The 16,470-nt window shown below is 42.7% G+C and overlaps 1 protein-coding gene across 2 annotated transcripts; it reads left to right on the forward strand.

Annotated features, from left to right (window-relative positions):
- Positions 1-3,097: 3,097 nt before the first annotated feature.
- Positions 3,098-16,182, forward strand: LOC139566774 (uncharacterized). 2 transcript variants are annotated; one of them, XR_011673141.1, is made up of 7 exons: positions 3,098-3,646; positions 8,054-8,184; positions 8,392-8,565; positions 13,211-13,372; positions 13,691-13,802; positions 14,000-14,950; positions 15,304-16,182. XR_011673141.1 is itself a non-coding variant. In XM_071388074.1 (6 exons), exons 1-6 carry the CDS (start codon positions 3,358-3,360, stop codon positions 14,854-14,856), a joined length of 1,725 nt encoding a protein of 574 aa, XP_071244175.1. In that variant the 5' UTR covers positions 3,099-3,357; the 3' UTR covers positions 14,857-16,182. The 2 variants fall into 2 exon arrangements, 1 of the variants encoding a protein (XP_071244175.1); XM_071388074.1 differs by having other exon boundaries at positions 3,099-3,646; positions 14,000-16,182.
- Positions 16,183-16,470: the final 288 nt, after the last annotated feature.

The raw sequence follows: 16,470 nt of genomic DNA on the forward strand, positions 1-16,470 counted from the left end.
TAGTCAAAAAGCGCATGACATTGTTGCCACCATAGCATTGAAAGCAAGGGAAGGGCAACAACAACAAAAAGTCTCAAGGGAAGTCAGTGTCGATTTGGCTTCAGACCAATCACATCACATTACAAGCCAAACATCATTGACAGAACTTGAATTGTTGCATCCTGTTGTCGTTGTCCTCCAATGGCTAGCTAGCTAAGTAAAGTCTTTCCTTTCCCTCATTAGCCATGGATGGAGATAGGGATTTCGACTTGTGGTTTTACTTAATTCTCCACACTGGCCATTGATTATAACGGCAAGTCTGATCTTACCATAAATTCGTACATTGTGCCCCTGGCCTGAGAGGATGGAAGTTCAACATGTATCTAGATGTAGTACCTTAGGCTAATGTTAACTAACTGGCCTGGTGCATCGTTGCCCATGAAAGGAAGTTAGGCTAGCGAGCAAGCATTTTAGCCTGGTAGCCTAGGACAACAAAAACTAAAAGCGTGTATGAGAGAGTCATAGAACGTTTATGCAACATGGAAGAGGAGGATGCATTGGCGTTTCTCTACAAATAGGTTGAGTCAATATGTTTTTTTTCTACTTACACGTACACATAAGTCCTTACCATGAACAGTCACATCATATGGACTAAATAATTGTTGGTATCTTTAAGTTGTCACTGTTAGACCGTCACTGTATTAGACTAAGCACTGGTGATTAGACGATGTTGAAATGGTGCTGGAATAGTGGAATCATCTGTTTTCTTTGTGACTTGCAATAACTCTACGTGGTTCTAAATCCATAGTTGTCCAGAAATTGGCGAAGCAGTGAGTAGAGATGATGAAGCTATGGCAGCGGATGATGCCCAACAGTCTGTGGATGTCAGTCAGTTGAGAGATCCTGAAATACTAATCGTGAAGAAGGTTGATTTTGTTAAGTTTATTGAGCAGGTGATTAATTATACAGGACAAAATAACAATAAATCTAAGAAACTGAAAATCATTTTTAAAGCGGCTAAAAGGTTCTTGGATTGCCAGGATTTCACAGCTGACACATTGCAGTAAATAATGTCTGAAGATGCTTCCCCCTCTCAGGCCCCAGAGTCTGTGTAGGGATCTGAGTACATTGGAGTAAGTGAAGGAGTATATTAACTTTTGTTTAGTTTTTTGAGGATATGTGGATAAAATAAAAATACAAATCTTGTTAAAGTATCTTTGTTTTTACTCCACCCAGTAGGTGGCGGAAATACACCTTTTTTGGATGTAGTCTGCCAATAAAGCCTTGAAAAAGAAGGCAACGGTTGTGACATAAGCAGCACCAGTCTTACTTGCCCAACTTCAGGCATTCAACTTCAGGCAATTGGGTTAGGGAAAAAGGAAGAATTATTATATTATGAATAAGTATGGAGTGGGGGATTGTACAAACCTTCTGGAAGACTTGGTGAAGGAGAATATGGTGGACAAGGGAAACAGAAGAAAAGTGAATTATGTTCTGAGTGAATATGGAATGGAGGATTGCACAGAACTTCTGGAAGAGCTAGAGAACAAATTGAACATGACAAGTGAAGGTGAATCAATTGCGATGGCAGGTGTAGTGATGACAGCCAAGAATGAGTTGAGTGTAAAGGGAAGCGGGGTGGTAAGGGAGGTTGGTGTCATGTGTAAAAAGAGGGATACTGCTCTAATAGCTGGGAAATGGAATCTGACGGGAGCGTGGATGAGGAACCCGCGGTGAGGACTGCCGCGTTCGGGCCTCATTCCAATGATTTAAAGGATGATTCTGGCCCAGTGGGAGTGAGATTTGTGGAGAGAGTGGGTCCTTATAGTTTGGTTGAAGAGTGGAAGATGGTGATAAAGGAAAATGGAACAAAAAGGGCTAATGTTGTTAATGAGTATAGGTTTTTGGTTGGAGTTAGGTTCACTGACAATGATGCTTTTTTGGGATATCCGTTTGAAGTATCAAGGATGGTAAGGGATGCATTGGGAAAGGTGGAGTTGGTCAGAGTGACCAGAAGTGGTTTTGTTTTGATTTCTTGTGTGCTGAAAGAGCAGAAGGAAAAGGCATTATCGACAAACTATCGCTTTATGAAGTGGAGAGTTTTGATTTTTGTAGCAGAGCACTGTTAAAAGGTGTCATCTCTGGCATGCGTTGGATTTAAACATTTTTTATTTAACTATGCAATTCAGTTAAGAACAAATTCTTATTTACAATGACTGCCTACCACGGAACAGTGGGTTATCTGCCTTGTTCCGGGGCAGAACGACAGATTTGTACCTTGTCAGCTAGCTCAGGGATTCAATCCAGCAACCGTTCGGTAACTGGCCCAACACTCTAACCACTAGGCTACCTGCCGCCCCGAAATGTGGAGGCATCGTGGTTTACGAGGAGTAGTTGGAGCACGCCGTGTACTGGATGGGAGAAAGAAGAAAGCCTGTCGGTATTATTGATGTTTGACGAAGAGTATCTCCCTTCACATGTGAAGATGGGATATGTTATATCTGCGGTGAGAGCTTCTGTATCCAAGACGCTGTTTTGCCGGAATTGCAAAAGGTATGGACATGTATCAAGTGTGTGCCGAAGGAATGTTGTTGAAGAATCTGAGGGTGGACGATGTTGTAATTGTGATGGCAACCACGTTCCCAATTCCCCGGAGTGCCCGGTTAGGGTAAAGGAGTATGAAGTGGCAAGGGTTAGGGCTATACAGCAGGTAATCTACACAATGGCACGTGAGGTAGTTGAATGAGAGAGTGGAGCTGAAGGCATGGCGGTGGATGCTCCGGAGACTGTGGAGACTGAGTGTTGTTCAACAGTTGAGGGAAACTGATATGCTGATTGTGAAGGTGGATTTTAGGGTGTTTATCGCATATATGATCAATTGTACTGCATAAACAGAGTCAAAGAAACTGGAGCTGAAATGTTTTGGGGTTTCCAGGACTTCACTGCTGAAACATTGCAAAAAATACTGTCCGAAGATGCTCTTCCTTCTCAGGCCCTAGATCCCGAATAAAGGAGTAGATTGAGTTTTGTTCTTGTTTACTTTGTTCATTACTTGGGCTGATATACATCCAAAACAGTAGGTGGCGGCATGGACCTATAGCATTTGTTTTCGGACCACCATAATATCAAAGAAGACAGTAGGTGGCAGCTATACACCAATAGGTGTAGTCGGCCATAAAACTTTAAAGAAGAACGGAAGTAAACAGTGACCAGAAACAAGCGTTTTTATTGATGTTATTTAGACGTTTATTAACACCCTGGAACTAAAACGGTGACGCTTTTAACTGCACAGCTTCGCATAATTACCCCAGGCAGCTTTTAATTCGCGTTGATCACCGGGCTTTGTATAGATGCTAGCTGGCTGCTGGTTAGCTAAAAATGGCTAACGTTAACTGTATGGTTTTTCACACTCAAATAGCCTCCATTATGGAGGTGCTAGCGAATGCAGCCGTGGCAGAGATCTGTAAAGTCGTAGACGACGACTATGCAGTGTTTCGTTTGGAAATAACTCAAAGCCAGAAAGAAAACAGGGGACTGCGGAGGAAGCTACAGCTATTGGAACTAAAGGTGGCACGGGAGCGCGCAGAGAGAATAATGCGAGAGCGCGCCCTCGCCAGTCGCCCAAGTAGTGTCAAGATCCTCGACCGATACAAAGGAATGGCAAGAGGTACGTTTATCAGAAGGCGGAGCCTGTCGCCGTTCATATATAGCCTAGCCCAACCGGCCTTTTATTTTGTTTGTCATTTTACGTCCGACTTTAATGTATGCAGCTAGCAATACACTTGTCCCCTATGGACCGGCTGGTACATAAAACATCCTCCATTCAGGCTGCAAAGGATTCAGTTTCCTCCTTAACTTGATTTAATGGCTCGTCAGTGGAGAAAACACGGACGAAATGTGCGTACTGGTCTAATAAAAAATCCACCACCATTTTCGGACAACTTTCGGATGTTGCACACCAAGTGAGTCTGTACTCCTGGCAACATCAGGAAGTAGCATTAGCCACCCTAGAATGGTAGTGATACATGTTTTAAATAATAATATATATATATATATTCAGACAGTTCTGCCGCCCTAGGCGAGACAAATCTGCCCCTCCCCCAATACGTTTGGCCTTGGGCCATTTTTTTCTCAGCTAAAAGTCGGAAGAACAGAACATAATAGCAGTCCAATTAATATGCCTATGCTACAAGTTAAACAATCAACACATCTGGTTAGTAGGCTATATAATCAGTTCAATGTCAATAACAGCCTAATATTTTCAATCTGATTTCATTGATAAAATCACCAATGCCCTGGACGTTCTGCCGCCCTATGTGAGACAATAATAATTACGTCTTAGACATCCACATCCGTATGAATCTAAGCATGGCACTTTCAAAAATTACCTTTCCACCCAGACAGAGGTTCTACTGATGCAGAAAACTGTAAGCTTCAACTGCTGGCTACTCGTCTATGGTATAACCCAACAACAGAAGTGTGCGTCCCTAAAATCTGCCTGGGTTTAAACAAACATCTTCTCTTTTCAGAAAGAGAAAAGCTCAATTAATAGGGACAGAATAGCAAAGTAAATTTTTTGAAACTCCTCGAATATTATAGGCTGCAGTTTAGCTTCAGATTGTCATAGAGAGGAATCAATATATCCACACAGGCATCAGTCACGTCTTTCGCAGGCATTTTAGAGCTTGTTTCTACCATAAGGCATCAGTTAAGCATTGTTATAGAACGCTTCATATAATCTGGATACGTTTTGTATTTATTTCAAAACATAAAGCAAACAATAGATACCCTTTGTTAAAGAAAAGGGCAAAAGGGATGTGTGATACCCTCACTCAATTCGAGCCCTGGTTTTAGTCAAACACACCAAGCCCTTCCCAGACAGAGGTATTTAATCAGTGCATGCGACAGTATTGGAGTATTTGGCTATACCGACATCTATGGATAGGATAATTGTGTCTGTCAAACAGGTAGGCTTACCACTTCTTTTTTGGAAGATGAAGAAATAGGCTCCAATTATGTAATTCTGTGTTTATGCCCATAACATCTTTTGGAGGTCCCTTACCAGGCAGAAGAGAATTTGACTTTAAACCCTGCATCGGAGAGTTGCAATGTTGCTATCACTATGCAACCTACTACCTATAGTAGGAAACTGAGTTTCTTATTAATAATATCCCACCTATTATAACACATGGCTATTTCTATTTTACACATTCTTCCACTGCAAATCTACCATTCCAGTGTTTTACTTGCTATATTGTATTTACTTCGCCACCATGGCCTTTTCTCCCTTATCTCACCTCATTTGCTCACATTGTATATAGACTTATTATTGACTGTATTTTTGTTTTACTCCATGTGCAACTCTGTGTTGTTGTATGTGTCGAACTGCTTTGCTTTATCTTGGCCAGGTCGCAATTGTAAATGAGATCTTGTTCTCAACTTGCCTACCTGGTTAAATAAAGGTTAAATAAAATGTCACGACACCACAATTGTTACAATTACAATAAAAATAAAAATGTTATAACATATTTAACATATATTTTAATATTCCTGTAGAACTGTAAAACAGTAAGATCATTTGAGCTTTGGAAACAAGTGCTTTCATAAATGTATGGCGGGCCTCGTTTCGCTGGAGCAGTGTAAAATAAGCTTTGTCAATTCAATGACCAAATCGAATTTTATTGTCCAACCTCCGTTTCAGCATTTATTTGTTTCGTCTCCGCCTAGTGGCCGCTTTCCTCTGCTGTGGTGCTGCATTGCAGTCCGCTATGTTTTCTCTCGGTAGCTGTCCATGGGCCTCAAATCATCTGAGTTTGCCTGGACATCAGCCTCCAGCTCCTTCCACCTCTAGAAACTATCTAGGTGGTCATGCGAGTTCTCATGCGAGCTGAGGAGGTGTCACTGATTCTTCCAGTCCCTGATTCCATCCCTGACCAGCGCAGATTTGCACTCGTGTGAATAAAGTTTGCAGCAAAAACAGAAGGCTGCATGCATCATGTTGCTTGGAATAGACAAGCCATGGTCTCTCCACTCTCTCCCTGTTCGCCATCCTCCTATTGTAGTGGGCCACTGAAAACTTTCGTTGCCCTTCATTTCTTGGGAAATTCCCCTCCTCCTCCTGATGTGGCCCAGCCTGCACTAACATATCCCGTAAAGATCCATTCATATATTTTGGCCACTCACTGGGACCTTTTCAATTTTTTTGTCTGGAAGTCGGATTCATCAGCAGCACCACCACTGTCATCGGGGACGGGTAGCGACGAATCTGAATCCGGTTCCAAGATAGTAGCGTCTTCGCCGGCATTGTTTGGAGGTGTGGCTGTGCCTGGTGCGACCACCTGTTCTTGTCCAGCCAGAGAGCTGTCATCATTGGTGGAAATGCATGGCTCGGAATCCTCCGGTTTGTGGTCTTCGCTGCAAGAATCAGCAAACGGGCTCGTTGTTCTCGGCGAATGAATGGCCTGTCCTCATAGGCTTATCATTCTTCACACAGGCTGATGGACATTGCTGCACGCTTATCAATTTAACCAGCTAATTTCTGTGGTTTAGCGATTGTGCCTCTCTTCTCATTGTTAAAAACTATCAGGAAGCGATTTTTTTTTTGTCTCTTAGACATGGTAGCAAATTGTTTCAAATCTCTATAGATTACTTTTAGCTAAAATTATATCCACTAGTAGTAGCTAGCTAACGTTAACAGGCTAGGTTAGGCTACTGCCTTAATCACTAATCGTCTTCGTCACACACAAACATAAAAAATACTGATGCCTTTGCAGCTGAATGGAGGCTGCTTTATGTACGAGTCGGTCCACCGGGGACAGGAGTGTATTACAGGCTGGCATTGCTGAACGATTAGCGCTATGCATTATGTGGGTTGAACGCTATAACACAGAATATTACAATTAATAAAATACCCACGATGGTAGTGACTGCCTTTACTGCTTATCACTTATTAACCATTTATTCACATTACTTGAATAAAATGTTTTATTTGATTACTTTATTATTTCATTCCAAGTCATCAACTAACCTCTATAGAGCTGCTGCCTATGCTGTCTGACAAAATCTAAATTTTAGTAGTTCTTCAAAGTAAATAAGTCATACTTTGACTGCTGAATACCAACTATCAATTACTTACATCATGTATTTTCAGGCTCGCGAAGCAACTGCTTTCTAGCCTTCTCGATTGCGCGTTCTCGCTTCTCTTAAAGGTTCTTCATGGTCAATTCGTCACCTGAAGTGGCAGTACAGCATTTACTGCTGTAGTGTCTTAGCTCTTATTACTTAGTTATATAATAAGAAAGACTCTGAATACAATAAATGGTACTGGAGCTTCACATTTTACTGGAATCAGTTAGTACCAGAATAACATAGAACAACACTGCGCATGACCAAGGATGCTCCATTCTTAAAGGGGACATCAGTAATTAACAGAACATAACAACTGCGATGCCGCGTCTGCAGAAATCAGGGCTTTCATACCTCTTGCGCTTAGCGGAGCACCGCTATTGCGAAGGAAGTTGTCAAGGAAGTGAGTTTGTGTTTATACAGGACATACCGCCCCCACCTTCTGTCAACCAAACATGTCAATGCAGAGCCCTCCGCAATGCAATATGGAGCTTGCTTTGGCCTTAGCATGCGTCCATAGGCGCCGCAATTGCGTCAGAACTTCCAACATTAACAGATCAAGCATAAATTGTCTTTCAGTCTCCATGCCTACTCCGCAGATGTTGGTCAATTAGTTGTTAAGAAACCGAAAAACATCTGACATTTTGGTTAGTCACTCAGCACTACCGGCTGGGCTGACGGTGTCGACACCTACAGGTAATACACATCAGGAAGAATTATGCCTTCCAGGGGTCCAATTAAAATCCCAAGGTAGTGTGAAATGCACTCAAAAGCAACATGTGAATATTTTTCTTTCTTCCTGGTGTTCTATGAGAACTCCCTGTGTTCTGCAACCAAATTGCACCCTGCCCCCTCATGCAGCAATGTTTGCAAACACAGACAAGGGTCTATACCGTTGAGCAGACAGTAGCTAACCTAACAATCTCTTTTCCCCCAATCACTTTCTCAGGTGAAGGACATCTACCTGGAGGCCACAAGAGCTTTGTGAAGCCAGCAGGACACAATACATGGAGAGATGACCAACCAATCACTGTTGATGAGGGGAGTGGAACCTCAACCCAGCATGTTATTGTGATAGAGGTTAGTGTAATAGTGTTGCATTAAAAATGTGTTACTTTGTAAATCAAATGTGGCCCACTTATTTCAGAAAGGATCCTCTCAGCTATTCACTTGCTTACATGTACATCCTTATTTATCTGCCATAAGGGAGCTTGTGAGGCTTCCCTACGATATTGTTATACGATTCAACTCATTTACCGGTAACACCCTCCACTCTTCTTGTGTCAGTCTGCAGATACAGAGGCTGCAGCTCCTGGGGTCAAACTGGAGAGGTCTAAAGAAGAGGAGGACCCACGGCACAGTGATGACATTGAGACTGGACTGGCTGGAGTGCCCCCTGTAGCCACGAAGGACCCCACAACCACCTCAGCGCAGCCCAGAACCCGACACAGCATCACGGAGGTCAGTGGACTGCTGAACACCGTCCTCAAGACAGAGACAGATACCAACACTTTAACTGTAACACGCAGGCTGTTACACACAGGATCTGACCACAGATCAGACCCAGAGAGGCTGGGGCCACTGCGCTGTCCTCCTGCTTCTAGCTCAGAGTGTTTACCTATATTTCGCCAGAGGACAGTTCATTCCTGTAGGGATGGTGACGTGTTAGACACCGGAGGTGATGATCCGTCTTGTTCTTATGCTACAGAGATGGACCCTGGCAACATATCCTTGGGTTTAGAGACACAGACTGATCTGTCTAAAGAGGATTGGAACCAGTACAGTAGTAGTTTATACTCTCAAGGGTGCCTAGATAAGAAAGGGGAGGTTATAGTGGTAGATGAGATGACTGTGAAAGTGGAGGGCGATGCTCCTCCCACATGGAATGCAGATAGTCACCTAGGAGACGGACACTCACAGGGCAGAGATTTCTTAGATTACAGGAAAAGCTTAGAGACAAATCCAAATGTCGTTACCCACTCCCCTTTACATGTGCTCGGGGATAGCGACCCACTGTCCACGTCGATAGGGCTTTCCAATTCACACAGCCGCGTCCTTTTCGATCAGGTATTGAACTCAAACGACAGGGCTAGAGCCCAGGCTCAAGGAGGGGGAGCCTCATCAGGCAATAGTAAAGAGAAACGGTTCCTCTGCATGTTCTGTAACAAAGGCTTCCGCTGCCTCCAGAAGGTGGAGATCCACCAGAGGATCCACACAGGGGAGAAACCCTTTAGTTGTACCCAGTGTCATATGAGCTTCACCCAGGCTGGCCACCTGAAGAGACACCAGATGATCCACACAGGAGAAAAACCCTACAGCTGTACCCAGTGTCACATGCGTTTCGCCCAGGCTGGTGACCTGAAGAGGCACCAGAGGGGCCACACAGGGGAGAAACCCTACAGCTGCCCTCTGTGTGAGAAGAGGTTTTCAGAGAGGACCTACCTCAGGATACACCAGCAGAAAAAACATTCCACTCAATAGAAACATAGAAAATAACCATTCCACCTGATAGCTTCTGACTTGAGATCAAACCCATCACTAAAGACAATGGTGCATTTTTATTGTTGTCAGTAGAAAAGACCCACAGATGCATTTGGAATAACGAGATTAACAGATTTCAGTGTTGAATATTCTTGGATAGAATAATGCATCCAGACATTGTGTGATATATAAAGACATATATAACCCTAAAAAGCCTGTTACATGTTGTGTTTGTACTATGTAGGCCAGGGCTGGGCAATTGGCAGACATTTCTCCACCTAATGGCAAAATGTGTAGAATTGCAGGAATTTGAAAAAAAAGTTTCTCTCTGCTGTCAAGAGGGGGGCCACTAAAATGTTTTGCTCACGGGGGGTGTGTCACAGACCTGTGAGCCACTGCGGGCCCTCATGATGAGGTCAGATTTTTTCTGGACCCCACTCCCGTCAATGTTGCCATCTCTGGTGTCTCCACCTATGAGTAGCTTGCCAAACATTTCTGAAAGTACATGCACTTTTCATGTGTTCCAACAAATCTCACAAGTATCAGACACAGCAAGCTTCCAGCTATTATCTAATCATCCCTGCATTGACATTATCCCACCCCTGGTTAGTCACTATTGGCTTAAAAAGCCAAACTTAACACAATATCTGGCAATTAATTTTCAGCAAAATTGCCCGCCCGTCTGTCTGTCTGGTGCAGGCATTTGTCTATCACTCTGTGTCGCCAGTTGATGTGATAACTGTCTTTTTGAGTTCCCCCAAAACCTTCTCAATTAAATATTGTGTTTGTATCTATTATTTGCAAACTTTGCCATGAAATGAGCAGCAGCAGTACAGAACCATCGCTAGACGGCACATTCCTCACTCACTAGACGCACAATTAAAGGGCCAGATGCGCAATTAAAGGGGAATTAGTTTTTTTGTGTTCTTCCAGACCGACCAAAAAAAGTGTTCTGATGTGATTTAAGCATTTGATTTCGTTGTTTTCTCTATGAGCAATTGTAATTTTAAGAGTGAAAAAACAGGAAAAATATAACATGAGATCATTTGGGGGGGAAATCTCATTTTATAGGGCCCCCCTTAGTTGTTTATTAACTATGAATTTACCAGGTATATTGACAGAAAACACAACTTTCTCTCACACTAAGGACCCAGGGAAGAGTTGCAGGGGAGAGAAGAACGTGCCTTTTTGAAAGCTAGGGGAAAAAATAGTGGCTTGGAACATGTTTCATTTTTTTTTTAAGTAGCTCTTATGCTAGAAAAGGTTGGAGACCCCTGCTGTATGATGTTCTCAAATGCATGTTCATAACTTCCATTCAAGTACTTATTTTTTTTACCCCAACGACACTTTTAATGAGAAAATGAATGCAGTTTATCAAGTTCATGCAGATTTTTTAAAATGAGACGTACAGTTGAAGTCGTAAAGTTTACATGCACCGCAGCCAAATACATTTAAACTCAGTTTTCACAATTCCTGACATTTAATCCAAGTAAAAATTCCCTGTCTTAGGTCAGTTAGGATGATCACTTTATTTTATGAATGTCAAAATAATAGTAGTGAATTATTTCAGCTTTTCTTTCTTTCATCACATTCCCAGTCGGTCAGAAGTTTACATACACTCAATTAGTATTTGGAAGCATTGCCTTTAAATTGTTTACCTTGGGTCAAACGTTTCGGGTAGCCTTCCACAAGCATCCCACAATAAGTTGGGTGAATTCCTCCTGACAGACCTGGTGTAACTGAGTCAGGTTTTATAGGCCTTGCTCGCACAAGCTTTTTCAGTTCTGCCCACAAATTTTCTATAGGTTTTTGGTCAGGGCTTTGTGATGGCCACTCCAATACCTTGACTTTGTTGTCCTTAAGCCATTTTGCCACAACTTTGGAAGTATGCTTGGGGTCATTGTCCATTTGGAAGACCCATTTCCTGACTGATGTCTTGAGATGTTGCTTCAATATATCCACATAATTTTCCTACCTCATGATGCCATCTATTTTGTGAAGTGCACCAGTCCCTCCTGCAGCAAAGCACCCCCACAACATGATGTTGCCACCCCCATGCTTCACGGTTGGGATGGTGTTCTTCGGCTTGCAAGCCTCCCCCTTTTTCCTCCAAACATAACTAAGGTCATTATGGCCAAACAGTTCTATTTTTGTTTCATCAGACCAGAGGACATTTCTCCAAAAAGTACGATTTTTGTCCCCATGTGCAGTTGCAAACCGTAGTCTGGCTTTTTTATGGCTGTTTTGGAGCAGTGGCTTCTTCCTTGCTGAGCGGCCTTTCAGGTTATGTCAATATAGAACTTGTTTTACTGTGGATATAGATACTTTTGTACCTGTTTCCTCCAGCATCTTCACAAGGTCCTTTGCTGTTGTTCTGGGATTGATTTGCACTTTTCGCACCAAAGTACGTTCATCTCTAGGAGACGTGTCTCCTTCCTGAGCGGTATGACAGTTGCGTGGTCCCATGTTGTTTATACTTGCGTACTACGGCTTGTACCAATGAACGTGGTACCTTCATGCATTTGGAAATTGCTCCCAAGGATGAACCAGACTTGTGGAGGTCTACAATTGTTTTTCTGAGGTCTTGGCTGATTTCTTTTGATTTTCCCATGATGTCAAGCAAAGAGGCACGGAGTTTGAAGGTAGGCCTTGAAATACATCCACAGGTACACCTCCAATTGACTCAAATTATGTCAATTAGCCTATCAGAGGCTTCTAAAGCCATGACATAATTTTCTGGAATTTTCCAAGGTGTTTAAAGGCACAGTCAACTTAGTGTACGTAAACGTCTGACCCACTGGAATTGTGATACAGTGAATTAATCTGTCTGTAAACAATTGTTGGAAAAATTACTTGTGTAACACACAAAGTAGATGTCCTAACCGACTTGCCAAAACTATAGTTTGTTAACAAGAAATTTGTGGAGTGGTTGAAAAACGAGTTTTAATGACTCCAACTTTAGTGTATGTAAACTTCCGACTTCAACTGTATGTGTGGTTTTCATATGGAGTATTTAAAACTTGTTTCTGTTTAATAAACACAAAATGGGACTTTTCATTCTAAGACTTTTATTGAGATTCTCTTTAATATACATCACATATGATCTCAACCTATTCTGCATACACCCGACAGTGCTTTATAACCAATATACACTTACTAAATATACCTACACACTAACAAACACCTACTCTACACGTCCAGTCAGGTTTGTCTGACTTTTGACTTATCATAGCTAACTTATTTTTTTACCCACAACATCATATTTATGTCCAACAACAATGAAGTCATTCTGTAAATACAGTATAGGATTCAAACGTATAGGGTATGGGTGAACACTCCATGTTGAAAGTGTACTTATCTGTGTGTACGTACCTGAGGGAGAGTTATTTTATTTTACCTTTATTTAACTAGGCAAGTCGGTTAAGAACAAATTCCCATTTTCAATGACGGCCTAGGAACAGTGGGTTAGCTGCCTTGTTCAGGGGCAGAACAACAGATTTTTACCTTGTCAGCGCGGGGATTCGATCTTGCAACCTTCCGCTTACTAGTCCAACACTCTAACCACTAGGCTACCTGCCGTCCCAAGTGTTTGTCTGTGTAATCTGTATCATCCTGTCTCTTCCAGGATGAGGGTCCAGAGGTGCTGCTGGTGAAGGAGGAGGGATGTGAGGAGGGTCTGGGGAACCCTGAGGGGACCATGGTCATGGAGGACAACCAGACTACACCTCCTCCTGAACCCACAGAGGAACCAGCTGAGCAGCACAGGACCACACACAGTCTCACTGAGGTGAGCCCACTGTGAACTACTGTCTGAATGGTATTAGGTCAGGGCCTGTATCCACATAGCTTCTCGGAGTAGGAGTGCTGATCTAATATCAGTTTAGCCTTTTAGATCATAATGAATAACAGCACTCTTACTCTGAGACTCTTTGTAGATACGGGCCCAGGTCTTGATGAATTTTGTCGTAAGTGTGGGACCATGCCTTTGAATTATCAAACCATTAAAGAGTGTCAAGAAATCAAATCAATTAACACGTTTGCCTAGTATCAAATCAACTAACATGTTTGCCTAGTACTCATAGCAGTCCCTCAACATATCTTACAGTCAGTAGACATGGAGGATGGGAATCTTGATCTGCTGCTGGTCAAAGAGGAGACAATTGAGGACGAACCAGAGAGCATTAACTTGCTGAGTGGACTAAAGATGGGGGAGCAAGGTAAGAGAGAAATACATATAGCCTACATACAGTAATAGATCTTCATTGGGAATAGTGATGCACCTGGCAATTGTTTTTCTCTTCATTCATAAAATGAAATCAGTAGAACACACATTATAATGTACAAACTTGACCAAGTTATTGACAACAAAAAAAAGCCATGTCTGTAAAGTCTGTTTTCTAACCTCTTCCTGCAGGTGGTTGGTTGGAGGCTAACAGAGGAGACTGGGCAGCCAGCTTGAATTCCCAGACCCCAACAGGTGCAACCAAGGGCCCAAGGGACATCACCACTGAGCAGGTCAGGACCAGAGGCGACATAGTGGAAGTCAGTGGATGGGACAGCGTCCTCAACTCTGGGCTGGGGAACAACACTATTAACCACAACCAGAAACAGACAACAGAACACAAAACAACAACCGAACTTAGTCTCCATGACAATAGACTAGCTGAGACCAGGGCGAGGTGTAGATTTGGTCTGCGGGGACGAGGAGGTGTCTGTCTGAGAACAGACTCGGCTAGCGATGCTCCGTCCTGTTCCTATAGTTGTGATTCAGAGAGACTGATGGCACCTCAGGTTAACCCCCTAACAGGTGCTGCCTTCAGCCTGCCTTCTATAGGATCTATCAACTGGAACATTGACCCTGCGATAACACAGACACTCCCTGGCCTTAATCCTCCTCACACTCTCCTAATGTTAAACCAGACCTCAGACAATGCCAGTGCCTCAACACTAAATAGCTACACAAGCCCATTGACAAATGACAGTAGTAGTAACGCTATAATCAGATCCGGTGGCAAAGAGAAGCGCTTCCAGTGTTCGTTCTGTGGGAAAGCCTTCAGTTTCCCCAAACAAGTAGAGATCCACCAGAGGATGCACACGGGGGAGAAGCCATTCGGCTGCCACCTGTGCCAAGCCAGTTTCTCAGATTCGTCCAACCTGAAGAGGCACCAGAGGGTCCACACAGGGGAGAAACCATTCGGCTGCCACCTGTGCCGGGCTAGTTTCTCCCACTCCTCCAGCCTGAAGAGGCACCAGAGAGTCCACACAGGGTAGGAATCCTACAGCTGCCCCAGTGTGAGAAGAGGTTCTCCCACCAGCTGAACATGCACCTGGAGTTCCACAAGGGGAAGAGGTTCTCAGAGAGGAGGTACCTCAGAATACGCATAGTGATATGTAGTACATTTATATTTACATTTTAGTAATTTAGCACACTAGTTAGTTTGAAGGTAAAGTGTTACCATAGTTAGCAAAGTTATTCTACAGTCGTGGCCAAACGTTTTGAGAATGACACAAATATAAATTTTCACAAAGTCTGCTGCCTCAGTTTGTTTGATGGCAATTTGCATATGCTCCAGAATGTTATGAAGAGTGATCAGATTAATTGCAAAGTCCCTCTTTGCCATGCAAATGAACTGAATCCTAAAAAAAAAAAATCACCTGCATTTCAGCCCTGCCACAAAAGGACCAGCTGACATGTCATTGATTCTCTCGTTAACACAGGTGTGAGTGTTGACGAGGACAAGGTTGGAAATCACTCTGTCATGCTGATTGAGTTCGAATAACAGACTGGAAGGTTCAAAAGGAGGGTGGTGCTTGGAATCATTGTTCTTCCTCTGTCAACCATGGTTACCTGGAAGGAAACACGTGCCATCATCATTGCTTTGCACAAAAAGGGCTTCATAGGCAAGGATATTGCTGCCAGTAAGATTTCACCTAAATCAACCATTTATCACATCATCAAGAACTTCAAGGAGAGCAGTTCGATTGTTGTCCAGGAACAGTTGTGACGAAAAAGGCCTTTTCCAGCATGATGGAGCACCTTGACATAAGGCAAAAGTGATAATTAAGTGGCTCGGGAAACAAAACATCGATATTTTGGGTCCATGGCCAGGAAACTCCCCAGAACTTAATCCCATTGAGAACGTGTGATCAAACCTCAAGAGGCGGGTGGACAAACAAAAATCCACAAATTCTGACAAACTCCAAGCATTGATTATGCAAGAATGGGCTGCCATCAGTCAGGATGTGGCCCAGAAATTAATTGACAGCATGCCAGGGCGGATTGCAGAGGTCTTGAAAAAGAAGGGTCAACACTGCAAATATTGACTCGTTGCATCAATTTCATGTAATTGTCAATAAAAGCCTTTGACACTTATGAAATGCTTGTAATTATACTTCAGTATTCCATAGTAACATCTGACAAAAATATCTAAAGATACTGAAGCAGCAAACTTTGTGAAAATTAATATTTGTTTCATTCTCAAAACTTTTGGCCACGACTGTACTTATCAAATGTATCGTTTTCTGCAATAAAAGTACTAAACTTCAAGTTGTGAGTGAATGACGATATTGTTGAAATTAAATACAAAAGTAACTCTGTGCTGACTGACTTAATTATATCTGGAGCTCTGAAGCAGCTGGTCACAAACCTTGGCCCCGTATCAAGGGCCTCATTTGTAATTGTTGGGTACATTTCACACTAAATATCTGTGTGTTGCATTTCTGAAAAGACAGCGCACGTACAAAAAGAGATTTATGAACATATGCATGTTTCCCGTTATAAATCAGACCCGTCTTGAAACTGAGTGCACGTGAACAAACATTAAAACTCTACCTGAAAAGCGCCCATCATTGACCTTTTATGGTGACAATAATGCTCTTATTTGC

This window comes from Salvelinus alpinus, chromosome 39 (genome assembly GCF_045679555.1).
Source record: "Salvelinus alpinus chromosome 39, SLU_Salpinus.1, whole genome shotgun sequence".
NCBI lineage: Eukaryota > Metazoa > Chordata > Actinopteri > Salmoniformes > Salmonidae > Salvelinus > Salvelinus alpinus.

Bases quoted from the DNA above. Each gene is read 5' to 3' on its own strand.
- LOC139566774 (XM_071388074.1), top strand. From the start codon at position 3,358: ATGGCTAACGTTAACTGTATGGTTTTTCACACTCAAATAGCCTCCATT. The intron at 3,647-8,053 runs GTACGTTTATCA...TCACTTTCTCAG, and splicing joins ATACAAAGGAATGGCAAGAG to GTGAAGGACATCTACCTGGA. The intron at 8,185-8,391 runs GTTAGTGTAATA...TTCTTGTGTCAG, and splicing joins AGCATGTTATTGTGATAGAG to TCTGCAGATACAGAGGCTGC.